Here is a 27,545-nt window from a genome sequence, read left to right as displayed (position 1 = left end):
ATGTCCTGAGGGGGGCAGCATTTCGGCTTTGCTGCGTCCAATCTGCTGAATATACAACAGAAGAAGAAGAAGGGGGAAGTAAAGTGCTCCTAGGCAGACGAACGGGGGCGTGGCCGAATCGCTTAACATTCACAACATTAAAAGTGTTGTCTGTTTGTTTTAAAGCGTCACCTAGAACTCATTTGTATAGTCCACGCAAACGCGAATATTTTATCGGAAGCCGTACATTTTAATTCGCGGTTGGTGCTGTTTTGTTTCGAGCAGTAGCTCGCTAGCTGGTTAGCCATGACGGTTTTTAGCATCGCTAGCTAATCGTTAGCCGAGAGCGTAGCCCTTTAACGTTGACATTTGTCCGTGGTTTTATGTTGTACAGACACCACAGACCCGAAGCGGAGGTGGCAGAAACATTAAAGTTCACGCTGGAGGACTGACATCGACGATGGCACTGGCTGTGGATGTCTCTGCAGACGAGGGGTGGCTCTGAGGAGTGATTCAGCCCGATGAGTTAGCGACAATGTCCTGTAAATCAACCAAAGCCCCGAGTGTTGATTTCGACCACAGTTGCTCCGACAGTGTGGAATATTTGACGCTTAATTTTGGTCCATTTGAGACTGTGCATCGCTGGAGAAGACTGCCTCCGTGTGATGAGTTTGTTGGTGCAAGGTAACATGTTGCTTTACTTCAGGGGTTCTCAAACCCTGGTCCTTGGGACCCCCTGCCCTGCATGTTTTAGGTGTTTCCCTGCTCCAACACACCCGAGTAAATTTGATGTTTTATTTTTATTCTGCTGAACCTGTTTCTGTACATGTGACACCACCAATTTGGAAATGAATTAAAAGTAAATTAATTACTGAATTACCCCCAACTCACCCTTTTGTTACACGTCCTGAACACAGGCGCAGCAAGCACACTGTTGTGGCATACAGGGATGCCATATACGTGTTTGGTGGAGACAATGGGTGAGTACCACTGGACAGAGACATGCATTTCTCACTTTTACTTGTGGTCCACTACATATAGTTAAAGTCTGTGTCATTCAACAGGAAGAACATGCTGAACGATTTGCTCCGTTTCGATGTGAAGGACTGCTCGTGGTGTCGGTAAATATCACAGCCTCCGTCGTCCAGTATTCATAAGAATTATACACATAGATTGTGAAAGTATAATCTAATTCCTGTATATAATTTGTTGTTTCTTGCAGAGCTTTCACCACGGGAACCCCACCTGCTCCCAGATATCACCATTCTGCTGTGGTCTATGGCAGCAGCATGTTTGTTTTTGGTGAATTTTAGTTTTCATTCATTCTACTATTTTCAAATGCGTGTCATATTGATGTTATAATATGGAACATCACTGTGTTTCAGGGGGCTACACTGGAGACATATACTCAAACTCAAACCTGAAAAACAAAAATGACCTTTTTGAGTACAAGTTTGCCACAGGCCAGTGGACTGAATGGAAAGTGGAGGGAAGGTAATGTGTGTGTTTGTGTATTTTTCATTGACACATTTACATATTCAATTGCTCCATTTTCATGTAATTTGTCTTTTTAAGTTTGCCAGTTGCAAGATCTGCACATGGAGCCACAGTTTACAATGATAAACTGTGGATATTTGCTGGCTATGATGGAAACGCCAGGTAATTTGTTTGTTTAATTTGAGATACCCAGACTTTGTGTTTATTCTTCATGTTAAAATATGTTTCCACTCTTGTGCAGGCTGAATGATATGTGGACCATCAGTCTCCAGGATAGAGAACATGCATGTTGGGAAGAGGCAAGTATAAACAAATTTACATTTTTAAACGAAGATCATCAGGAGTTAATCCGTGTGTTAATGTCTCCACCTGTGTGTCCATCAGATCGACCAGAGCGGTGAGATCCCTCCATCTTGCTGCAACTTCCCTGTAGCTGTATGCAGGGATAAGATGTTTGTGTTTTCTGGTCAGAGTGGAGCCAAGATCACAAATAACCTTTTCCAGTTTGAGTTCAAGGGCCACATGTGAGTGAAGCTTCCCATTGCATACCCCTGACACTCATCCCTGTAGTTAACAGTCATTCACCAATCATTCCTGTTAATCTGTATTCTCAGGTGGACACGTATTCCGACTGAGCATTTACTGCGGGGCTCCCCTCCACCTCCTCAGAGACGCTATGGCCACACCATGGTGGCCTTTGACCGCCACCTGTATGTGTTTGGTGGTGCTGCCGACAACACTCTGCCCAACGAGCTGCACTGCTACGACGTAGACTCTCAAACCTGGGAGGTGATCCATCCCAGCCTGGACAGTGAGGTAAGACAACACCTGTAAATTAAACCTCTATCAGTAATATTTTGTCAATTATGTGTTCACTTTTTAAATCCAGCTGTACTATCATCGCCTGTTTGATGTGACTGAACAAATATATGTGACTGAACAAAAATACTGAACCAGTAAATTGTGTTTTTAAGCTTTATTACGGATTGAAAACAATAAAAACCTATCAAAGTGATTGCATGTGACCTTCTACCTCAATGTGCCCCTTTACCTCCCTCAGATGCCCAGTGGGAGACTTTTCCATGCTGCTGCTGTGATTCATGATGCCATGTACATCTTTGGAGGAACAGTGGACAACAATGTGCGCAGTGGGGAGATGTACAGATTCCAGGTTTGTGATTTTAGATCTAAAATATATCTAAAAGCTTTCCCACATATTTGAGTTAGTTTAAGCCTTGTGTTGAAATGTATTTCTGCTGAAGATAAGATGACTAAAGTCGTTGTTTTCATCTTCTTGCAGTTCTCATGCTATCCAAAGTGTACTCTTCACGAAGACTATGGTAAACTGTGGGAAAATCGACAGTTCTGTGATGTGGAGTTTATTCTGGGAGAGGTAGTTTGTCATATCCTTGACTATTTTGTCTACACGACAAGGAAAAATGACTCACTTTACACTACTAACAAGCTCTCTTTCGACAGAGGGAGGAGAGAGTCTTGGGGCACATCGCCATAGTGACGGCAAGATGTCAGTGGCTACGTAAGAAAATCCTGCAGGCACGGGATAGGCAGCGACAGGTCAGCATCATGCTGCAAGTGCAGTTTCCTCTGAAACAAAACACTATCAGGGGTGTTGTACTAAAAGATAGAAAATGAGTACTTCATTTATCAAATTCACAGAAAATAACAGACTTTAATACCACAGTACTGATGAGGTAGGATAAAAACAACACTGATTTAAACTGATCTTGCAAATGCAATGTAAACAGTAACATTGCTTTATCTCACAGATTTATCAAAATCAAATTTTTATGTAAATGCTGTATATGATAAAACAATAATCATTTGTGTTCAGTTGAGGATAAAAAACATTTTGTGCCCTTGCATACTTGTTTTGAGGGGTGCTAAATCAGTATAATTGTAACACTAGATTTTCATAGAAATATTTGAAACGGTTATCGTATATAAAGCTGAAATCTTGGAACAGAAAGAGTTACTTGCTGTAACTGGCCTTTTCCGTGTGTGCAGAAGGCTAAACAGGAAAGCAATGATGAGAGTGATGAAGGAGCCACTGGAGGTCCAAGGGACATCCCAGCAGGCCACAGGCCGTCCATGCTGGAAGTTTCCATCAGGGAAGCAGAGGCCCAGCCTTTTGAAGTCTTAATGCAGTTCCTCTACACAGACAAGATCCAGTATCCACGCAGAGGTAGGCTGTCTCCTTGTACTTGCCACATTTGAAAAGTGTTTGCTGTAATCCTGAAGAGGGGAGGAAATATTATTTTCTTTACCTTTCCACACAGGTCATGTCCAGGATGTGCTTCTGATCATGGACGTTTACAAACTGGCTCTCAGTTTTAAGCTCTCCCGCCTCGAGCAGCTGTGTGTGCAGTACATCGAGGCATCTGTCGACCTGCAGAATGTTCTCAGTGTTTGTGAAAATGCCAACAAGCTGCAACTGGACCAGCTCAAGGTACATTTCAGTTTAATATTTCAACCAGTAGAGGTCAGTGAAATGTTGTACTACTTTGTGAGAACCCTTTGTTTTGTTTTGCAGGAGCATTGCCTTAATTTTGTGGTGAAGGAGTCGCACTTCAACCAGGTGATCATGACGAAGGAGTTTGAGCGCCTGTCCACGCCGCTGATCGTGGAAATAGTGCGGCGGAAGCAGCAGCCTCCTCCCAGGCTGTACTCGGACCAGCCTGTGGACATTGGGACCTCCCTGGTGCAGGACATGAAGGCTTACCTGGAGGGAGGCGGTCTTGAGTTCTGCGACATTGTCCTGCTGTTAGACGGACATCCACGGCCCGCGCATCAAGCTATACTGGCAGCACGATCCAGGTAGAAACGACACTGGCTTTATGGTCTGCTTTGTTTGTTAATATCACACATTTGTGATCAGGGAATAGAGATCACAAGGTAGTTAAGAAAATATGAGATGGATTTAATAGTCTTGTGGTTCTGTCTCTTCATTTTTTCCACTTTTATTTCTCAGTTACTTTGAGGCCATGTTTCGTTCCTTCATGCCCGAGGACGGTCAGGTTAACATCTCCATCGGTGAGATGGTTCCAAGTAAGCAGGCCTTTGAGTCCATGCTGCGGTATATCTACTATGGTGACGTCAACATGCCTCCAGAAGATTCCCTGTATCCTTCTCACTTTGAGACACTGCTCTTGAGCAAGAAAGTCTTAGCCACAATAATCAGGAAAATGCATTCAAAAACATCAAGCTTATATTATATTGTCGTTTCTCTTTCTCTGTTATTGTCTTTTATGGAGTTAAATGTTTTTAGTGGGGACATCTAGTGGCCATTATTGAACTGCAATCCAATGCACTGCTGCTTTGGTTTGACCTTTTAGCCATTGTGTCTACTGTACATTGTACTCGCGTACAATACAACACAGCGAAGTATAACTAGTAGTTGTGATATACTCATTGTTATGTCACATGATGGAATTTTCACGGGTTATGTAGGCATGTGAGTGGGTGTGAATAGTTTGTGATATGCTGTGTGTGAATTCCAAAACAGACTCTTTTCTGAGAGTCATCAAGATCGGGAAAGTGCCATGTACCGTTTACAGTATAATCTCATTCACAAGCGACCATATAAGAAGGCAAAGTTAAAATTGTAATCATAGTACTGTTCATAAAGAAACATTCATCTTGATTTTTATGATCCAGAAGGGAAATTTGATCTTTAAAGACCAAAAGACTAAGCCACGGTGCAAAGTGTAAGAACAGATGTAGTATAACACTAATGAAAACATTGCATACAACGAATTGCATTATTTGAATTTCCTTGACCCATGTTAAACAGTTACTTGTTTGCTGCACCATATTACTATGGGTTTTCCAACAACAGGCTGCAGGCTTACTGCAAGCAGAATCTGGAGATGAACGTCACCGTGGAGAACGTCTTGCAGGTTTGTTTCTTCCGTGACCTTAAATACCCTTATGTGAGTTTCATTTTTATTATGCATGCTGAATAGTTTCTTTTACTCACAGCTCCCTCACACCTCCTCTCCTTTCAGATTCTGGAGGCGGCAGATAAGACCCAGGCGCTGGACATGAAGAAGCACTGCCTGTACATTATTGTCCACCAGTTCATAAAGGTGGGTGGGCTTGTATCCGGTGCCCTGGGGGTTTGCTGCCCACTCAGTGCAGCTGAGCTAACCCTGTAGCCCCCATCCTCGTAGCGAGAGGCCAACGCGTCCGTCTTCTACGTAGTGAGGCGACTGTTTACACCGCGGCCGGCTGAACAAGCACCTCATCACATACCAATGAGGGTCATAGTACCGCCCTGATAATTGTTTGTTATTTAAAGACGCAGCGCAGCGCTCAATCCTCAGGCAATTTCATTGAAGTGTTGGCTCTTGTTTTGTTTCTGTTGAGCTTCTTTCTGTTTTTTCTCCTTAATATTTTTTCCCACACACAAGCAATCGAGTGCTGCTTATTCCTCTGTTTGATTCATCTTTGTCTTTTCTTAATTTATCGCTCATTATTTTTAATTTGTTTGCTCTTCCCCTCCCAAAGGTATCCAAGCTCCCCAACCTGCGGTCTCTCAGCCAGCTGCTGCTGTTGGACATCATTGAGTCTCTAGCTTCACACATATCAGACAAACAGTGTGCTGAGATGGGCTCCGACTTTTAGGGTGACGCCTCTTTTCCCTTCTTACAGAAGCCATATATATCTCTGCTCCCCCTACCACCACTTTCTTATTCCCCGCTTCCCAACACGCAGAACCTTTCTTAAGTCGGTCCTCTCTTGTCTCAACCCATGTACGGTAGATGCCTTTCTGTCCATGCAGTTTCAATTTCCTCAATCTGGGGAGTGAAATCAGCGAAGAAACCAAATGCTAGCTCACTTTACACATGTTCAATGGTCTGATAATGTCCCCCTGTTGTGTTTTTATTTGTGTAACTTATTTATTTTTATACACACACACCAAATCTTTTTCATCCTCAGTATTGCATTAGATTTACAGTGCTGTGTTGACCCCAGCTGACTTGTTTTATGATGGCTGCTCAGATACATACTCAGTCTACATACGACTTAAAAGTATATCAATAAGTGGATTGTTTATCTCGATATATATTCTTCACTTGTATTACTCTCAGCTCTGAGACAGCTAACACGCCTGTGGTAAAGAATAAAGACCATTATACGAGGATAACTACAATGTTTGTCTGCTTTTAAAGCTGCTTCATGTTTCGTCACATGAAGCACAAAGCCTTGGTTATTCACATCACTTATTCAACATGAAATATACAAATTTGTGTTTAGTGGCAACAGTGTGCTGTCATTAAATATTTACCCTCATCCATGTATTTAAAGCCTTAATAAATATCATACAATATTAGACCTTTTATACTGGGTGTCTGTCTCGGTTAAGTGTTTTGGAGATAAAGTCAGAGTGTAAAGGTTGAAGTGGTTCACATGCAGAGGAGGGATAGTGATTATTGTGGACAAAGGACGTTGAAGGTGGAGCTGCCTGGAAGGAGGAAGAGAGGAAGACCACAGAGAAGGTTCTTGGATGTTGGAGGACAAGGAGACTGTTGTGCGAGTAAAGTGAGACGGCTGCTTACGTTTGGATGGAGGCTGAAAATGCTGAGAAACACTCATGAAAGGTGGGTTATTTCAGTAGGCCTTATTATATTTTAGTCATGATCACAAGTTTGCCTTTACACAGGTTGGCTAAACAACCAATCAAAGCTGCTGCTGTTCCTGCTCTACGCGGCTCCAAGTTTACTGGATGCAATCTGGATATGTAACGTTATTTTAAAAGTCGAACACTTAACTTACCAAAGCACCCTAGAAACAAACATCTAATCTTTAACGTGTGAGTGAGTGAGTGTTTTTCTGGCCGTGTCTTAGTAATAACTCAAAAATCTACAGGTGGAGACAGAACAACAACATTGGAGCTTTAAATCCTATATTCACTCAGTGGGTCCATCTGGTATTATATCTATATTATATCTGCTTAAAGCTCAGCTGCAGGTCTGTAAACACCATTTGACCCCCTGAGGCTACTCTAAGGAACTTTAGGATATGCATTATTGTAGTATGTGGAAAAGCTGAAGGTTAATCCGTGACATTTAATTAAGTTAGTTACATGTTTGAAGGGTTTCAGTTACCATAGATCTATAGATGATAAGGTGACAATGCCCCTTATTTTGTCGAAATTCCTTCAGCTTTTGCAAGGTTATATTAGAACAACATTTATTTTATCAGTCTATACAGTACAGTGCAAAAGACAAATTCTCTGCATTTGGATTGGATGTGACTTGAAGTAGGTCTTATATATTAGCCAGTTGTCATACAACATGTGTATGTAAAAGTAAAGCATGTTTTTGACATGTGTTGACATGAAAATAGTAGGACAAACACAGGTTTTTCCAATAATCTTTATTAGGGCTCCACTCCAGGTTTTAGAGAGATTTGGCTCGTACCATTGTTCAAGGTGACACAAAATACCTGTAGAAGCTGTTTTTCTTGAAAATGTGTTATTTTACAACTGCATACAAATCTTTCTACTGTATTTTTTGAAGGTTTTATTGCAAAAGTACACAAAAACCTGTATTTAACAGTGTCGGACTAACCAAAGCCGTGACAATAGATGTGGAAACACATCTGAGACATTTTAAGATGGCCCCAGGATGGAGTACATGGAACGTTGTATTTGCTACAGGAAGCACGTAAGCTAACACTATTATCTTTGTGTAATAAGCAGCTGTGTATTAATGTCATATATGAATAACACAAACTTATATTTCATTTTTTAAAAAGATCTAAACCTATGAGCTTCAAGGTCAAAGACGTCAGGAACGCGTTTTATCTGCTGACAGGATGCTAACCACGGCTAGCCACGGCAGGCTAGCCAACAACAGGAACGCTGTGATTTGTTGGTGAGAAAAATATACTTTTTAAAATTTTTGTTACCAAATTATCATCTTTTTTTTCATACCAATAACATAACATGGAACAGATACACTTACATACATTAGTCAGGTAATAATATGTATTGGCAGTGACTTTTTCGAACTCTTTATATTATATAAATTGCACTGGTTCATAAAAATTTTAATACTTGTCCTCGTTAGGCTTCTATGACTTTGTGTATTTTTGTATTTTGAAGTTATATAATTGAATTTTTGACTGTTGCTACACTGAATTGTTAGCTACCAGAACCATTTTTTTTTAAACATAGACCCACACTGAAATGCACAAAAGTTCTGGACCCTGCTTTTGGTACCACTGCAGAGAGCACAAAGTGCCATTCATAGTCAGGATACCTGAGACACTCTGCAAATCAACAGCTCTGTCTTTTTTAGAGTAAAGGACATAAACTGACACATAGTCAGAAAAAATGACAGAATTCTACTACCTCACAGAAACTGTTGATTAAAGCTACTCCTGGAATAGCATTATATTCTTCTCTTTGTCAGTTGCACCCCATCACCCCCAGCCTTTCTTGAGTGTGTTCGTGTTTCATTCATTTAAGTCCACTCGTATATACACACACACACACACAGAGCCCAGAGACCTATCCAGTTTCATGTTAAAACAGAGTTCATTGTTCGCTGATGACATTGAACACTGAAATAAAACAGTGTGTCTCTTGTCTCCTCACCGTCTCTGATTATCTTCCACTTATCTGGCGCATTTTTATTAAAGAGGCTGAATAAGTGGGTTGTCTCAGCTGCTCCTGATACCTGAGCAAAGTGGGACGGGCCACAAAGCCACTCTAGAATTTACCTACATGAACAGATGAATTTAAGCACCGAGTGTGTGTGTGTGTGTGTCTGCAGAGGCTGAAGATGGTTTTTTTAACGACTAAAATAATGCAAAGGACTGCGCTCTTTGTGACGTTTGGCGGTTTAGTCACTTCTCTGATTACCACCTTCATTCCCCTGTGGAAGACCATGAACTCTGACCTGAACGAGGTGGAGAACTGGTACTCTGGCCTGTGGCACACCTGCCTCTACACAGAGGAGGTGGGAATCCAGTGCAAGGCCTACGAGTCTGTCATGGGACTCCCGCTGGACCTGCAGATCTCCAGGGTGCTCATGTCTGTGTCTATAGGGACTGGAGGATTGTCCGTGTTGGCTGCTTTCCCAGGTCTGGAAGGGGTTGAGATGTGTGTCGGGCAACCTGGCCGAAAGAGAGGGCTGCTTATCCTCAGCGGGGTGTTGTCCTTGGTGTCAGGCCTCACTACACTGGCTCCTGTTTCCTTTATTGCCTACACGACTGTGGTGGAATTCTGGGACGAGGGTTTTCCTGACGCAATGCCACGCTGGGAGTACGGAGAGGCGATGTTTTCGGGATGGTTTGGAGGTTTGGCTCTGCTCATTGGAGGGACCTTGTTCTTTGTAGCTGTGTGCATGGGGGACTACGACCGGCGGCCACCGAGTGTCCACACCTGCCCAGAGCGAAAGCACAGGACAAATCACTACCTGAAGACAGAGGTTTTATAGATTTGTTCCCATCAGATGTGATGTCTTCTGCTCCTCAGCGAGTACTGCGAGCCTGTCAGCTTTTGCACCTGAGACTTAATTGACATTTATGTAATAGTTGACATGAATATCTATTTCACAGACAAAGAAATGTTGTCCCTATAATGTGAGTAGACTGTGGAAATTAAAGTTTTGTGAAATTAGAAGCAACTGCATTTGTTTGTATTCCTTTTAATGTCAATTTAAGATAATTGTTACAGGGTGGCATTTTTTTTCCTGCATCAAGGAGTAGGAGCATAATCATTGATTAAACTTAAAATGTTCTATTGTCAAATTATTGAAGTTTTGGGTAGAAGATAAGCATTGCATTTATGTGTAAGTCCATTTTAAAGGTGTAATGCATCATCTGAAATAACAGGGGATGCATTCCAGAGCTGCAGCTCGTCTTCATGTGTCAAATTTCCTTTTAGAAAGGGACTTTTTGGGGGATGGGGTGTTTCTTCCTCAAAATGGAGTTGGTATTTCTCATTTTACCTGCAGAAATACCTGTTAAGGACCAAGACATCCAATAAAACACATTTTCTTTTGCCAAAGAGCAAGTTTGCTGTTCTCACTTGCTGTTCTCACTTGCTGTTTCTACGTCAGAATTACTTAAGTAGTTTATACTTTATTGTCCAATGTGGACATTTGTCATTTGCTCCACATAAAAAAACAAGACATAGATTTCAGATACAAGCAACTATTTGCAAAATAGGAATCCAATGCTGTTATTTATAATGCAGGGATGCAATTTTTATTACATTTTATTTGCAAAAAACACCACCATGAAATCTGGTTTCATATAAAGCTGCATAAGACAGTTTGAACCTCCCTCCTTTAAAGCTGCTGCTGTTGATGATGACGATTCCCTGTTTAGACATTCACATTTTTTCCTCCTCTCTTAATAAATGATAGTGGATGTTGCGGCTCTCTCTGCCTCCTGCTGTAATTAAGCTGTCCTGTTGATTTATCAGTGATGTAAGACGATCCTCTCCACACTCTAAAAGAATCGTACGTGTGTGCACACTGACTATTCTCCCTGTGTCTGTGCCTGGAGACACGCTGAGAACAACACAAACATCCCCACACTGGAGCGCTCATGCACATGTCAGCTGTCAGTACACTGTGGGAATAATACTCCATGTGGCCAGTGAAAATCAAAACTTTTCTGTCATGAATCCTAATTGTTTTTCCTCCCTTTATGCAGTGCAATGGATTGGACATGCTGCATCCTGATCAACGTGCCGTGCCATCATTTCCACGCAACAATGGATGTGAGATCATGAGGTAAAATGTCTTTGCACCAGGAGTTGAGTCCCTCAGTGGGAACATAAGGAATGGAAATATCTCAGTAGCTCATTTCTTTCTATAATACTCAGTATACCTTTGATAATCCTGCTCCACCCGACCCCCCCTGACTGAGAGGGGGATTTACTGCATGTGCTGAACTTTCACTTGTTCTCCTTCTGGTGCACGTACTGAAAGAAGTGTAGCACGCCACACACACATACACACACTTGTTTTGATGTCTCAGTGAGCACACATCATAGACATAATGCATTCCCTAACCTTAACCTGAACCCAATTCCAACCCTAACCAGGGTTTAAACCAGGTCTTAACCCTGAAGAAGTCCTTTAAAGTTGTGGGGTCCAGACAAAAGGTCAAAATGTCCACACAAATCTAGGTTTGTGTGTTGTTTTGGACCTCATAAAGTTATAAATACAAGTACACACACACACAGGTTTACAAAGGTGTTCTTTTGAGGACTCTGCACCGTTTATGCCTAACCGCTACCTTAACCGAACCAAAATTTAAATCTTAGCCCCAAACTTTCCCAGTTCCTCAGAATTGAGGTTCTATCTTGTTAGGACAAGGTTTTTGGTCTCCATGAGGGCTACTGGTTGCAACAAGTTAAATTTTTCTGGCCAGAAAGGTCCTAAAGAGTTAACAAATACAAGAACACACGCACATTTTGTGCAGCATTCTTAGTGAGGCCACATGAACAGAAGTGTAATCTTAACCCTAAAAGCAACTTTTAACCCTCAAAACGTGCTCTAAAATTGTGAGGACCAGTCAAAATGTTCTCAGGACGATGGGTTTGAATCATGTGTCCTCACAGCCTGCTATAGGCAGATACAAACGCACACACACACACATATACAGTAACTATAGCTGATATTAGGGCCATGTATTGATTGGCCATTTTGTTCTCATACAGTCTTTTTTTAAAGCAAAGTTCTGATTAGAATGAGTTATTTTTGCACAAACGCCAATTAGAGATGGTAAATTTAACCCATCTGTTTTACACACCAGTAGTGAGCAATGTTGCATGCATGAAAATATAAATGTTTCTTCCTCTACTAGTGGAAGGAGAGGCGATTCCAAGAACTGACACAATATCGCACCATGAAATATTGCAGTATATTTAGTGTATTGATATTTTCTTACTCCCCCCCCAGCTGATACTCCTGCTGCAGCACAGTGTGTATGCACAGTGCAGATAAGTGGGCAGTCAAACCAGCCTGTGCAGTGGGGAGGGCAGCAGGGGCTTTTGATCAGGCCTGGCAAATCAGGTCTTTGAAGGCGAGGCTGAAAGAGGCTGAATAGAAAAGCAAAGCAGCCTCTAGCAGAGAGAGAGAGAGCGAGGGGGGGGGGAGGATAGAGAGAGGATGGAACAGTGAGAATTCATGCTGTGTTAGCATCCCCTCAGCAACTCCATCAATACTGCATACAGCTGAGGAACTGGCAAAGGTCCTCCGTGCTGCTGCATTCGCAGGCTCGGCCAGTGAAAAGAGAGCAACTCCCACAACTACTCTGCTCAGTCTGCTGCTGGAGGAGGGAGGGGAGGTGGGGGAGTCTGTGAGACACACACACACACACACATGCACGCACACACACAAAGCGTGCACGCACACACACTCAGCCTCTGCTGCATCAGGAGGCAGAAGAGGAGAGTGTACTGGAGGAGGAGGAGGAGGGCACAGAGGGACACACAGACTAGGAAATACTCCAGTGGACAGAGAGGGACAAGACGTGTGTTTATGTGTGTGTGTGGGTGTGTGTGTGTGCTAATATGCTGCCGTGCTCCAAAGTGGAAACTGAGCATCAAGGAGTTTGACAGTGTCTCAGTGCATCTCCTCCATGTTAACTGGTAAGCCTATTAAATTATTCCTATTACACTACAGGTATGTTTATTTAATTATTACTTTTTAATAGGATGTGTTCATGTGATTCTGACTTAACATGAGTGCATGGAAGTTGTCCCATGTTCTGTGGTGCAGTGTATTCATTGAAAACATAATTCTTAATGTAATAGAGAATTATAGAGATAGAGATGAAAAGAGTGTTTTGAGCATTTAAAAAAATGTGTTCTATCCTCTGTTGGGGTGTACACCCCTCTCTCAACCACATGTCTGGGTTTTCCATGACATCATGGAGAGGTTATCGCTCAAAGCAGCAACAAAGTGACCTGATACAAGTCTGTGTTGACATTGTTTACCAGCTGCACCTTTTTACAAACACATACAACATACAGGCATGTGAGTCTCTGAAGCAATAAATAAATAACTTATGTTATACGAATTCATATTTAACTTATCTACACTTCACTTCATTCAAATAGAACCTAAATGCCTAATAATATACACATCTTATGCACTGTTTGGCGCTGTTGTCACTTCTGTAGAGTAGAAGAAAACACGTTTTAAAAACTTTTCTTCCAGTTATTGTCAGGAATGATGTGAATGAACTTGCTCACTGCACACACGCCACAGCTTAGGTTTAACGAGGATTGTGGGAGCTTTAATCCACTCTTATTTTTTCTTTTATAGTGCGAAACACGTATGCAGTGGAGCAAACCGAGGTCATTCAAACGTGTCTTGACATCTCCAGGCACTTTCTAGCGGCAGTATCTCCTACTTGTATAGTTATTTCAACCGTCCATATGTCAACAGTATGCAAAATAATTAACCACTAATGTCCTGGTAAAAGTCACTTTTGCTCAACACTTTGTTTACGCAACCATTGAGATGATTCCCTGCAGAGCTTATCTTGTATTTCACAAACCAGGGGGAATGAGCAAAGTGTGAGTTTGTGAGTGAATGAGGGAAAGATAGGTGTGGTCAGATATTAGGAGTTGTGAGCTCTTGTCCCTTATCGGCAAAAAGGATCAGTGAGTGCTAATCTTTAACTACGAGTTAACATACCCGCCGAGCAAGTGTTTGAATAAAACAGGTGTCGAGTTTGAGGTGTAAGGGAGCAGTTGTTGCGTAAATCAGGTGCTGCTACAGGGCCATCATCTTTAAAATCATGTGTTTTCAAAGGATTTTTCTCATTAAATCTGGGCCCACACTAGTTGGCTAGATTTTGGTCCAGTTCTTCTGATTTGAACATTTTGCCAAATCATCCTATAGAGAGTCTATGACGCAATTTTAATGTCATCAGACACATCATTCGGAGTCTTCCCAATTTTCAATTTGCAAGCATTAAACATTACGACTTGAACATCGATTGGGGGCGTTAGCAGAACACCGTAGTAACCAATGAGAGCAAGTTGACCAGGAATCGGATGTTGCGTATTTTTGTTTGGAACCGTAAACATGGCTGCACACAGCTGTAACTTGTCGATTGCATTTCTAAGCATAAAACATCGTACACACAACAGCTACTGACTGATGAAGACCAAATGGAGAATAATAACAACAACAACAAAAGTTTTGCCAATTCTGCCCTTCAACATTCCACTAACGGGTATTATTGTACATTTGGAGGGACGTGAGCTAAATTGACGTCTTTTTTTTTACAGGCAGGATTATTATTGGGGACCGGTGGTACATTGAGAGAGCTGAATCTGCGTCATATGTTGTGAGGGCCAAATCTGCTTAACCTACTTTAGTTTTGAACAAAATATCTTGGACTTGCTGGAACTGCAGGATAGCAGCTCCCTCTCTTTCGCTCTCTCTCTCTGATCCAATTTGTAAGTCATCAAATATTCAGTGGTGGAAATTATTTAAGGGCCAACGTGTGAGTGAGTGAGAGCGAGGCAAAAGTCTTCATGATTCCCAAAACACTTCTCTGAAGGAGAAAGTGATTTAAAGAGTTTAGATATCCACAATATGAAAGGGAAATATATCTACTTTACTTGTATATACTCTATAGCAAATCATATTGTTTTTCCTTACATATTCAATACTTTTATGGCCTTATTATTTCTGTTTCTTCTGCAGTATTTTCTAACTTGTTGGGATTTTTGGCTGCTGTAACACTGCAATTTCCCTGTGTGGGACATAATGGAATATCTTATCTATTAAGCTGCATAGTCAATAGTTAATTATAGCTGTCAAATAAATGTAGTGCAACAGAAAGTTCAGAGGTCAGGCACAAAAATGTGCATCTTCAAAATTCCAGTGTGTAAAAACTGTTGCCAAACACACTGATAGGCTGAGTTTTAAGAAAATATGACTTGATGTCCACACTTCCGAGAACTATGGATAATCCCTTGACCCTTTTACTGCCACCTGACCTAACAATCAAACGGTTGCACTTCCACCTTCCCTTCATCAGTCTTAATGTAAAACGCATCATTCTGTGTCTCCACAGACACGAAATCAAAACACAGCTGTACTAACTTGGAACACAGAACCGTGTGTGAACTCGTTTGGATGCAACGCACAGTTGTTTATATTAAAAAGTTACACTCTATAGGTTTAAGTAACTCCATGTGTATATTACTGTAAATACAACAAATACATAGTGTTAAGTTAAAGCAACTTAAGTTCAGCACCAGTTTTATGTCCAGTCAGAGAAGATCTCTCCATTTCTCAGGAACCTTTTCTAAAGCAGCGTTCTTTTCAAGTTTTCTTCCCTCCCCTCCTGAAGTTCAAGGACATTAAGATGTGCTCAGAATATCAAGCAGTCCGTCAAGGGGTTGTTACCTCAAAAGGATAATTTGGTGATGGATTGCATCACGTTGAGTTGTTGCACCTGCCTTCAGCTCAGATTCACGGCCAGTGATCTCCGAGGAACACGCTACTCACTGTGATGAGTGGGCGAAATACCAGAGCTGGCAGAAATGTGAGGGGCAACGTGGCAACAAAAACGAGGGTTGATTTTGAAACTCAATGGGGCCCCTGCTTTCCTTTTAAAGCACAGTGTGACGAGAAAGTTAATAGGTGTTAGGGCGCTGTTAATATTTAACGGCTTTCCCATGCAATATGCATGAACAAAGGTAACAAATGTGTGTGAGAATGTTCCTAATGAACACAATTGCTTCCTTTTTTACAAGCACTAACATGTGGCATGGACACAGACAATGATTTTATCTCCCCATGACATGGATTGTGGAGTCTGTGTACACTTTAGAGTTTTTTCATGTAACCTTATAATCGACTGATTACGTGAACCATAACCATAAAAGTCTATGTGTGTGTGTTGACAATGCCTTCTCTTCCACCCGTGCAGATTATGTGGCGGAGCTGATGTGTGTCATGGCTAGATTGGACCTGCATGTTCCCATACACACAGATTTGTGTTACCATTACCTTCCGACCAAGCAGCCCAGCCCAAAGAACTGACCGCACTGCAACCGACCCCTCCTTCCCTCTCCACCCCACCCTTCCTCCCTCCCTTTCCCCTGGGCATCCCTCAATCCTGGACCCACCATGGGAGGATGCTTCTCCAAACCCAAACCAGGTAACCAATACATTTTTTTGTCTCTCTCACACCCTGACCTCATCAGTGTGTAAAGCTTTCTTAATGTGATCAGATGAATATTATAGAAATTCTGAAGTGCCTCCTTCTTAAAAGTAGCCACCATTTGCTTTAATGACAGCCTTGCACACTCTCGGCATTCTCTCAATCAGCTTCATGAGGTAGGGTATAATATATAAACAAGATGACGAGGACTGTGAAGACAGCAGGAAAGACAACAGCAGCAAATAGCCCTCTCAATCATACATGACAAGCAACACACCCTCTCTCCTGAATCTGAGCTTCTCTCCTCAGTGTGAATCAACTATATATGAGAGTGTAGGTTGGTGTAGGTCTTACTTTAATTTTGTTTGATATGAATTGTTCATATATATGACAGTATTTAACCACAAGGAAGAAAGTTTGGACACAGTGTCACTGTCACGTAAACCAAAATGAATGCACTCTAATACCACAGTCCTGCAACAAAGCCGACTAGTTTATGTTGCCATTAAACTGTAGGTCTGTTACTTAGTGTCACTGATTTAACTGGACAAACCAAATCGAACAAACTCTCAGTGACACTTTAAAATGAGCAGAAAATGCCATTTATCTTCTCTTATATAACATTTTCAACACAAAACAAACATTGTAATCTTCATAAAAGTAGATGATTTAGTCAAGTTGTTGTTGTTGTTGTAGTTGAGGAAGTCACTAAGTTATGGCACTAACAGACAAATGAGTGTAGAGTGTAAATGAGACACTATAATACTAGAAATTCAAAAGTTACAATAGCTTGAATGTATCTGAACGCGTGTACATTAATGTGTGTTTGAATGAGGAAATATTTTATAACTATTCCAGGTTTTGTCATTTATGATTAATTGGACATGGGAGAACATGTCCACGTTTGACTCAGAAGGAGATAACAAGTGATTTTAGCCGCAGATGTTACAGTAGCGGCGGCGAGAGAGATTCTCTTCAGCTGTGGAAAGCTTTCTTTCTCTTTGTTTTCTCCTGCAATTGCACCACCACTACTACTATGATTTTTCCATTGATTTTAATTAAGACTCACACAGCAGGTAGACATTCCAGCCAGATTACTGTGTAAGAACCGGATGATCAGCACATTTTTCCAGCCCAACAGATAAAGCCGACTGCCACTGAAGGAAGAAAAATAGTTACACAAGCATTTGTTAATGTTCAGAAATATAAAAATGACCACAGTTGCATCAAAGAAGTCTCCTCGCAAAGAAACCGATTAGTATTCTCTGTTAACGTCACATTCTTTTATGGAAAGCTCATTATTTATGGGAATTATGGCTGCATTTAAAGGGACTCTTGTTCTGTAAAATCATATTTCCAATTGACACGTAAAGACAGGATGAGAGGAAGATAAGTCATTTGTTCTTCATTAAAAATGTTTGATTGAATCCATTCCCTACTGTGTATACTCTAAGACAGTCAACATGTGTTTAAAAGTACTAGAAAATCTGAATTTAAGTAGATTTTCGAAAAGAATTGAATGCTGGAAATGTAAAAAGACAAGTCTTAACTGGTTCTCCCTTCACCTGCTTCCTGCTTTCACTGAACTGTCGGACTGAATTTGTTCCAAAGCTGTAAACTCTCTCTCTCTTGGCTGAGCAGCAAATTACTTGTCTAAATCACTGTTCTAACACAGGACATGAATATAAGAATGATCAATTGTGATCTATTTTTGATTTGTAGCTCGTGTTGTATAAATAACCTAAAAGGGATAAAAGGATCTTACCAAAAATGACTTTGGTAGAAGTTGAAGTCTAATACTTAGTCAGTAAAAGTCTTAAAGTAATCTTACATTTACATTTAATGTGTCGTGCAGTTGACGTCAAAGTGGAACTCTCTCTCCTGGATAAAGAAAAAGAGGTGGACGGACTGTCGCCGAACGGTAAAGCCAGTCCGTTTGCCGACTGCAGACTTAACGGAGCACTGGGCCATGGCTCTGATGACGACTCCACCCCGCTTCCTCCTTACCATAAACCGCGGGACTACGTGGAGGCCTCGGTCTGTCACGTTAAAGACCTGGAAAATGGACAGTAAGTATATGAAACAACTTATTTCCTCACACGTACATGCACGCGGAAGAAACTGTGATTGTTTCTTGAAATAATAACACGCTAGTAGTGTGGTAATTCTATGATTATGTTACACCATCTTACTTAGGATGGAATTTCCAGCCTTTTTATAATTGTAATAAATGAAAATTGCAATTTCTACAGTGGTATTTCTATCCTTTTTCCCTTAATTTCCTTCTGCGTGAAATGGATGTAACCATACTGTTGTTGTCCAGTTAGTGTTTTTCCTGTAAAATGTATATGCAATTTGTATTTCTTGGAGGTTTTGAATCTAAAGGCACACGTCTTTGTGTTTGTGTCTGACAGGATGCGTGAGGTTGACTTGGGCAGTGGCAGAGCTCTGTTGATCAAAGAACACGGCGAGTTCTCAGCCATGGGCCACAAGTGTCCACACTATGGAGCACCCCTGGTCAAAGGTCAGTGGTATCTTCTTCATAGCTTTAAACATTTGTTGTATTTAATACATTAATAACACAGTCCTGTTGTCTATCTCTGTCACAGCTGTCAATCACAGTGGTGTTGTGCTTTATCATCTAGTTTCCTCCAAATCATTTACAAAATTATTTATTGAAGAAAACCTTATAATATTGTGATCGAGGCCATTCATTTCTCATAATAATATTGACTGATGTTATAAATCAAGTGAGATGAAGGCTCATTGTCACATAGACTTCCATTCAAGGAGTCGTCCCCTGGTGGCTAATTGCGACTTCCTAAGGTTTCCCTTTTTGACTGTGATCATTCATTCAATTATCCTCCGTCCTTGCAGGCGTGTTGTCAAAGGGACATGTGCGCTGTCCGTGGCACGGTGCGTGTTTCAACATCGCGACAGGAGACATCGAGGACTTTCCTGGACTGGACAGTCTGCCCATCTTCCAGGTGACCTTCTCCACTGGTGCTGTCTCCTAAGACCAGTGGTTTTCAAAACGTTTTTATGCCAAGCACCACGTGAGGAAATATTGAGCTCTTGAAGTAACACCATTATCACCAACGTTAAAATACAGCGGTGTTATTATTTAATTTATTATAATTTGTTTTTGTGATTTCATTTACTGTGCACTTTCCATGAACCATGGTCATTTTTATGCTTGCTCTTAAGCACCTTTTAAAAAGTGTACACGGCTCATTCGTCTGTTTGCTCTAGGTCAGAGTTGAAAAGGACAAGGTGATCATCCGCGCTAACAAGCAGGTAACGTGTAAAGGAATGTGAAGGATTTTATTATCCAGGGGGAAATAAATGAATGAATAAATAAATAAATAAAACCTCTTGACAGATCTGAGCTCTTCTTCAAACATTTCCAGGCTCTTCAGTCGCAGAAGAGGTCAAAGCCCATGTCTCGGTGTTCAGCAGTCATTAACTCCAGCACTGGCTTCAGCCACGTTATCATCATTGGCTCAGGTCACTGTTTATTTGTTCTCTCTTTCATTCACGTCCACAGCAGACATGCAGTTAGTTGTATTTGTTTTTGTGAAACCGGTGATTGTGTGTGTGTGTGTGCGTAGGTCCGGCAGCTCTGGTGTGTGCAGAGACGCTCCGACAAGAGGGCTTCACTGATCGCATCGTCATGTGCACCATGGACAGACATCCTCCGTATGACCGGACTAAACTGAGTAAGGTTTGTACAGAGACCACGGCCACTTAAAGATCACTTTTGTACAAAAACAACCTTGTATTCTGCATTCAAATATTTAATAGAAAAAGAACAACAAAACACTCTTCAAATCAGAGCTTTACCAAGGTATAAGCAAACTAAGCGGCTGCTTGAATAATGTGTATGTTTTTTTAACATACTAAAGAAATCTAGATATATATATCAAGTTATTTCGTTTTATTTTGGAGTTGAAGATTTGCTCATTTAGTGACGTTTGTGCTAGGTTTTAAAAACCAAAGTCGCACATTTAATTCAAGTTCAGTATCACCACACACTTCAAGATGCTTCACCTTGAATATGAAAGTGTAAATTAATACGAGGCCACTTTTGTGATTCTACTGCCCTCTAATGTATAATTAATGCAATTTAAAGTATTATTTATACCAATAATAGTCAAGCACCAGCTACTCCGAGGTGGTGGAAGGGGAGGCCCAAAATTTAATTCTACTGAGGGCCCATAAAAGCCCTGCTTCAAATCCATATAAATGAGTATTTCTATTCAAGGTAAAGGAATTTAATGACATGTCTACTATAAAATATTCCATATCACTGGTTATCCAGTGTGTTGTGGTTTGATCTTTCATTTTATTGTGTGTTATTTGACATTTATTTCCCTGCACATTTATTTGTCTGCCAACAAAGCTCTCTCCATGTAATACGGAACCAAACAAAACAACCATTACAGTGATCCCACACTGTTTTCCCTCACATCATAAAACTAAGTCCTCTGAGAGGGTTACATGCTGTGCGTGTGTTTAAAAGTAGAGACATAACTCACTTTGCCCATGAAAGTTAACTTGAAAGTCCAAAGACTGCACAAGTGCAGCTTTGGGTCAGTCGTGCTAAAACAAGAGCTCCGTAGGGAATAAGCACAGTAGCAGCTTATTGCAGCTTTGAAGAAAGCCGGTAAACAGACTTTTGTGGATCAAAAACAATCTGAAAATGACTTAATTTGACATCATACTCTTAGTTTATTAGTTGATTACATGTCAAATGATAGTTAAGTGTCATACAGTTGGACCCTGAAGGAGACTGCTTTTTAAAACAAGACTCTGCACAATGTTTTTGTTGGACCACAAACACAGGATCTTGCCAGTCTTTAGTCTGGATTTCTCTTCCTCAGCAGCTGTTCAAGGAAATGCAGCAATTAAATGTCTAATTGTCCGTATGCCTGTCTTTGGAAAGGTCATTTTTTGGATTCAGGGCTTTTTATTTAGTTTTATTTCTCACTGATTATTATTACTTCGGGCACTAACTGACCTGTACTTAGTCCCTAGACATCACAGCAGAGCAGCTGAGACTGCGCTCCATGGAGTTTCTGCAGGACCATGACATTGAGCTGCTCACGGAGAAAGAGGTAAAAGATGGTAAAGATAATGGTTAATGGTGCAAGGACGGGTAAAGAGTGCTTATATCGCAATGAGACATTTCATTAAATCAAGATTATTTGGCAATTATAGCACTGTGCAAAAGTCCTTAGGGCACCACCAGCTTCGTTGGCGTTTGGATTGGAATGATGTGACTGAAAGTTGGACTAATTATCATTGTGTCATGTGTATGTAATGCTCTAGAATGTCTTGAATGAACCTGGAGTAATAAACCTTTTTGAAATATTAGAACAAACACAGTTTTTATCATTTTAATTTAAACAAAAAACCTGACTAACCAGTTTATTCCAGGCCGTGGCAATAGACGTGAAAACGCGATCTGTGACGTTTGAAGACGGCCTCAGGATGGAGTACGGGAAACTGTTTATTGCTACAGGAAGCAAGTGAGCAAAGCACTTTGATTTGTAAGCAGCTGTAAATGTATATATATAAATGTGCAAACTGACATTTAAACGTCTATTTCCTTCTTGAAAGACCCAAACCAATGAGTTTCAAGGGCAAAGATGTCAGGAACGTGTATCATCTGCGGACACCTGAGGACGCTAACAGCATAGCCAGACTGGCTAACATCAAGAACGCTGTGATTGTGGGAACATCATTTGTTGGTGAGAAAGAGAGACACGTTTTCTTGATGGCACAAATACAATAACATACATTAGTCAGGAAATAACTACTGAAATATAAAGAAGAAAATAACCTGTCATCTTCCTGCACATGAGGAGGTACAATGTTTATATCTAATAAATCATAAAGTCATATTTAAACCATAATATTCACCTTACGAGGTGGGGGTTCCAGTAATTCTGGTTTATTATAATGATGGTTTTTCACGTAATTTTCATAGACTTGTGTGTATTTAAAAAAGGTTGTTTTTGACTATTTAACTGCCATTTTTCGAATACCTTATGCATGTTAATTAATAAATCTTATGTAACAGAGAGGCAAAAGTCTGCACACATAAAACACCTCCTGTGACTGATCTACAGCATATATTAATTGTTTGTTTTCTGGTGTGTTGTGACAGGTATGGAGGTGGCTGCAGCTCTAACTGACAAGGCCCACTCAGTCTCTGTCATCGGGATCGAGCCGGTCCCCTTCAAAAAAGCTCTCGGGGAGAAAGTGGGGAAAGCCATAATGAAGGTAGGAAGCACTCCAGGGAAATTAAGCATTTCAGAACATGAAGCACCTCATCAATAACATCATCAGCATTTTCCCTATAAGAGAGAGAGAGCGAGAGAGTTTAAAACAACCCACGTGTTAACATTCAAGTCATGACTTTGTGGTCAATACTGCCACAAAGGGGAGTGTAAATCTTCTCATTAGCAGTGACCGATCATGCGGATGCATGGAAATTCAGCCGTGACTTCCTCTTTCTTCCTTTTTGTGCTACTTTTTTGTCCCTGTGACTTCTCTTTGTCTTTGTAGCTGTTTGAAGCGAACAGGGTGAAGTTCTACATGATGAACGAGGTGTCAGAGATGATCGGCCATCATGGACAGGTATTCAGAAAGTGAGAGACACAGCATGACATGATTCTCTGAAGCAACAATCCCCTCCTTTTTTGAATTTATCGAGCAGATGAGTCATGTTTGAAAACACATTCATTCATTCGTTTTATATATTATATTACTCTTCTGTATTTGGTATTTTATCTTCATATTATTTAAATTTCATTTTATTGTGAAGCACTATCTGTTAAATGTGCTATATAAATAAAGTTGGCTTCCTTAATTAGTAACATATTCAATTTCTGCGAATAAAAATACTCCACTGGACCTTTTAAATTCTGTGAAAAGTATTTCTTTTTGACCTTGGTTAAAGTTCAAGGTCAGTGTGACCTTGTATGTTTTTGCTCGTAGTAACACAGCTTTGTGTTTCCTCTTACGCAGCTTAAAGAGGTGGTACTGAAGAGTGGGAAAGTTCTACGAGCCGACGTGTGCGTCATCGGTGCAGGTGAGCACGTCAAACATAATTTGAATTTTGGATATTTTACCTGATTTTCCTTTAACACGTCGTCTTCTCTCATGCAGGAAGTGTCCCTGCAACAGGCTTCCTGAAACAGAGCGGCCTCCACATGGACTCCAAGGGCTTCATCACCGTCAACAAAGTATTCTGCCACAAACAAAAGCTGCACACGTCAAGTGCTTTTGTTCTTTTTTTTTGTGTGACTCATTTTCCCACTCAACCTCTCCCCCAGATGATGCAGACAAATGTTGACGGAGTCTTTGCCGGAGGAGACGTGGTGGTGTTTCCGTTCCCGCCGCGCAACAACAAGAAGGTGAACATCCCCCACTGGCAAATGGCTCATGTACACGGTAAGTGTGATACAGGTTGTGAATCTATGAATAAATTTCACCAACAAAGGGACATTTAAAGCTGTAGTATGTAACTTTTAAATGCTAACAAAAACCCATTAGATTCAGATTCATGGTCATATAAGTTCACACAATGCTGATTAACCCTTAGTGCTCTGTGCCATGTGAGCAACCATGGGAATAATACACAACTCCTTATATGGACTTCCTGGGGGTGTGTGTTTATAGGTCACATATTCAGGCTTTAAGATGTGTCTTATGTGTTGTTTAGTCATATATTGCATTTAGTAGTGATATAAAGGAGCAAAATGAGACCGTTTTTCTTTTCTTTTTGTTCATAAGGTATGTTTATATAATTGGTGAAAATGAAAAATTCAGATTATTTAGGTTGCGCTGAAAAAAAGGATATAAGGCGCTCTATATTGCACATTATTATACCCTGTACGATGGTTAACGTTAACGCACATTAGCGCATGACGAGTCTCCGTGGTGACTGACTGAAAAGACACGCTCGCAACGTCATGTTTACGTGCAGCAGCCCCGGAGTCCAGGCACCGCTTATCTGTTAGCTGTGTTAACTCCTTTAGCGCGGTTAGCGTGCCTACAGTCGAACTGCATCGGTCTGCTTATTAAACAAAAGTCGTCATGGAAACGCGGCATGTGTTACTATGTGTCCAGCACTAATACTTTTATGTTTAAACATCATAATGGTAAGGGTTAAGCCTGTCACCTCCACACGACTCTCTGTTTCTTGTGACTTCACATGCCGCTAACGGAGGCAGAAAAATTGCAATTTTTAAAAAATAAATCACCAAAGGTTACAGACTGCAGCTTTATTCTATAGCTTCTCACATTAAAATCAACAAAGAGTGTTTAGTTTACAAATAAAAGCACTGGGCAGCTGATGATAGACAATTTTAAGATAGATGATTTAACATGGTCATCATTTGTACTGCACAAACAGGAAGGGCGGCAGCTCTCAGCATGATGGGCCGAGCCTCTGAGATGAAAACTGTGCCTTATTTCTGGTCGGCCATGTTTGGGAAGACCATACGCTATGCAGGTAAGGTAGAAACTGTAAATACAGACAAACGCTGTAGAATTTATCAGTGATCGGAGGAGGCAGACACATGCTGTGAAAGGAAAAGATCACAGGTTGACGTGTGCACTGAGATGTGTTGGTGTTACGCTGTCTTGTTGCTGTCAAACTAAATGCCAAGACCTATTCCGAGAACGATGTGATTGTGTTTTTGTCTCTCTTTCATTGTGAAGGGTACGGGGACGGATTTGATGATGTCGTTATACAAGGAGATCTGGATGAACTTAGATTTGTAGCATTTTATACCAGGTAAAGTTTCTTCATTGTAAATCTGCCTCTGATGATGATGAACATTTTCTCAGTGTTTCTTTCTTTCTGTGGTCCCTCTGCAGGAGTGAGGAGGTGGTTGCCGTCGCCAGTATGAACTATGATCCCATTGTGTCCAGAGTGGCCGAGGTCTTAGGATCTGGAAAGATGATTAAGAAACGAGACGTGGAGTAAGTCCGGCCTCCCACACTTAAATCTGGTCACAGTTACAATAGCTGTTTATGTTCTTTAGGTTCACTCTGAGGGAAAAACATGACATGAGTTGAGAGGGGCTTTTGACTTTAATCACGTGCAGAGAATTATAGTATAGTTGACTTATGAGTCAAACAAAGCAACAACAGCACCTGCTTTGTTCATGTTAACCTCATGTAGCAACACTTTATTTACTAGCTTATCCAACTTTATAAGCATTTAAATAATTATCACTTGGAAAATAGTCATTATTTATCATTAGATGAATAAAATATTTAATAATTGCTTTTTATGTTTACAAATAATTGAAAACATAACATGGAATGAGTCAATGAATGAATCACTGTTAAATATAAGTTTTAAAGTATTATAATATAGTGCTTTTATTGTTTATTTATATATATTTCATGTTCATATCAAACAGTAAGACACATTCTATCATGACAGTAATATTATTTTATAATCATATCCTTGATTTTCTGATAAACAAACACTTCACAGCAATAATAACTAGCAGTTCACAGATGAATTTAGTAATTTAGCCGTTTGTTTTTTCATATTTAAGCTTTGTTTATACAGGAATACAGTTCCAAAGTGTCTTTTTCCAGTGCTCTTGGAGTAAAAAGTCCTTTATTTCTATCATGTTATTATATGTGTGATTTGTCTGTTGTGTTACGTTGTTCTGGGGCAAATTTCACTGCAGTGTTCTCCATGTGTTTTTTTCTGTCTTCTTATTTCCAATAATGCAAACCAAAATAAGGATGTTAGCACGACTCGGCAAGTACGGAAAACACATCATCTTCTGTCTTTTCCATTCCACTCGTAACTACCACACAAAGTGAAAATAACAGGTATCTCTCTCATGGGCGTGTTAAATGTACCCGTTTGTGTTTTTCTTTTCTGTCTTGTAGGACTGGAGACATTTCTTGGTTGATTGACAAAGGCTCTCAATGACTTTACACCTGAATGTCCCAGAGGACAAATCCCCTCCCATGTCAGGTGGACTACTCACTATGGACACTATTGGTGCTGAGACACTAAGCAGCTATTCTTCTTCTTCTTCTTTGGACATAAATACACACTTTTCCCTTGTTTCGATCACTCTTCCTCTCTCACACACATTGGGGACAACACTGAGATTTGCTTTTGTTCCCGAGAGACATTTTAAACATGACAAGTGGAGCCAATACGTGGTCAGAGTCTGCTGTCGTCAGGCTTCACTACTGGTTTTAAAGAGTCTCTGTGCTGCTGCTAGAAGATGCATCTACCTGTAAACTTTGTTTCTAAAAGGCCAGGAACAGACATCTGCATTTTTATTTTGTACAAATAACATTGTGTGTATATAGCTATAAAAGTATGAACATTATAGTTTGAGCTCGTGCATACAGACACCTGATCTGCATGGTATGAAATAAAATACTATTAGAGGAGTGACACTTTAAATACAGTACAGTAACGATATGGATGTGATTTTGTAATATTATGGTAATACTTTCTTATTTCTCACGCAGTTTCCAGCTTTGTGATAATGTGGTAATATTAATGAGGAGGTTACATTACAGTAATACCAAGATAATAACTTGATAATAAGAATGACCATAATATTACTATGTTGATACTGTACTTTAATGTACAGTGTTACCCAAACATGACTCACTAACACACAAACAGGTTGCTTGACTATGTCCCTCCTCTTACTGGTTACCTTGCGAGTAGATTGCACAAAACAAAAAGTTCAATAACACTTTTACTGATACACTCGTGTAATTTCTGACAGATTTCACTCCTTTAAAAAAAAATAGCAGCTTGAGGTTATTTTTGATCTCTGTCACCTTAAAGTGTAACTAAACCCCCAAAACTGTTTTCAGGC

At 40.5% G+C, this 27,545-nt stretch overlaps 3 protein-coding genes across 3 annotated transcripts; all 3 read left to right on the top strand.

The window, feature by feature from the left end:
* The first annotated feature begins 109 nt into the window (after positions 1 to 109).
* On the top strand, positions 110 to 6,717 carry lztr1 (leucine zipper like post translational regulator 1). Its single transcript, XM_083905282.1, has 19 exons — positions 110 to 663; positions 897 to 959; positions 1,044 to 1,100; positions 1,202 to 1,281; positions 1,365 to 1,473; positions 1,555 to 1,638; positions 1,718 to 1,775; positions 1,861 to 2,000; positions 2,091 to 2,292; positions 2,537 to 2,647; positions 2,777 to 2,869; positions 2,956 to 3,051; positions 3,502 to 3,679; positions 3,774 to 3,943; positions 4,028 to 4,311; positions 4,466 to 4,615; positions 5,288 to 5,393; positions 5,502 to 5,582; positions 6,004 to 6,717. The coding sequence occupies exons 1-19, from the start codon at positions 515 to 517 to the stop codon at positions 6,118 to 6,120; spliced, it is 2,328 nt and encodes a 775-aa protein (XP_083761408.1). The 5' UTR covers positions 110 to 514; the 3' UTR covers positions 6,121 to 6,717.
* Positions 6,718 to 9,287: 2,570 nt separating this feature from the next.
* On the top strand, positions 9,288 to 9,944 carry cldn26 (claudin 26; the record flags this gene model as incomplete). Its single annotated transcript, XM_083905474.1, has 1 exon — positions 9,288 to 9,944. The coding sequence occupies one exon, from the start codon at positions 9,288 to 9,290 to the stop codon at positions 9,942 to 9,944; it is 657 nt and encodes a 218-aa protein (XP_083761600.1).
* Positions 9,945 to 16,622: 6,678 nt separating this feature from the next.
* aifm3 (AIF family member 3) lies at positions 16,623 to 26,629 on the top strand (the record flags this gene model as incomplete). The annotated part of the gene is made up of 19 exons (XM_083905234.1): positions 16,623 to 16,653; positions 18,512 to 18,725; positions 19,071 to 19,180; positions 19,534 to 19,643; positions 19,909 to 19,953; positions 20,067 to 20,163; positions 20,268 to 20,380; positions 21,687 to 21,773; positions 22,096 to 22,187; positions 22,279 to 22,409; positions 22,829 to 22,944; positions 23,230 to 23,301; positions 23,692 to 23,755; positions 23,833 to 23,909; positions 24,000 to 24,117; positions 25,082 to 25,180; positions 25,390 to 25,465; positions 25,549 to 25,653; positions 26,587 to 26,629. The coding sequence occupies 19 exons, from the start codon at positions 16,623 to 16,625 to the stop codon at positions 26,627 to 26,629; spliced, it is 1,800 nt and encodes a 599-aa protein (XP_083761360.1).
* Between the last annotated feature and the right edge of the window lie 916 nt (positions 26,630 to 27,545).

The sequence above is a fragment of the Microchirus variegatus genome (assembly GCF_963457635.1).
Source record: "Microchirus variegatus genome assembly, chromosome: 18".
Classification (NCBI taxonomy): Eukaryota; Metazoa; Chordata; class Actinopteri; order Pleuronectiformes; family Soleidae; genus Microchirus; species Microchirus variegatus.
Note: the sequence above shows the minus strand (reverse complement) of the source record. Positions and strands in the feature narration are given on the sequence as shown.

Excerpts from the sequence above, each read along its gene's own strand:
- lztr1 (XM_083905282.1), top strand. The coding sequence starts at position 515 with ATGTCCTGTAAATCAACCAAAGCCCCGAGTGTTGATTTCGACCACAGT. Across the intron at positions 960-1,043 it reads GTGTTTGGTGGAGACAATGG|GAAGAACATGCTGAACGATT; the intron begins GTGAGTACCACT and ends GTCATTCAACAG. Across the intron at positions 1,101-1,201 it reads AAGGACTGCTCGTGGTGTCG|AGCTTTCACCACGGGAACCC; the intron begins GTAAATATCACA and ends TGTTTCTTGCAG.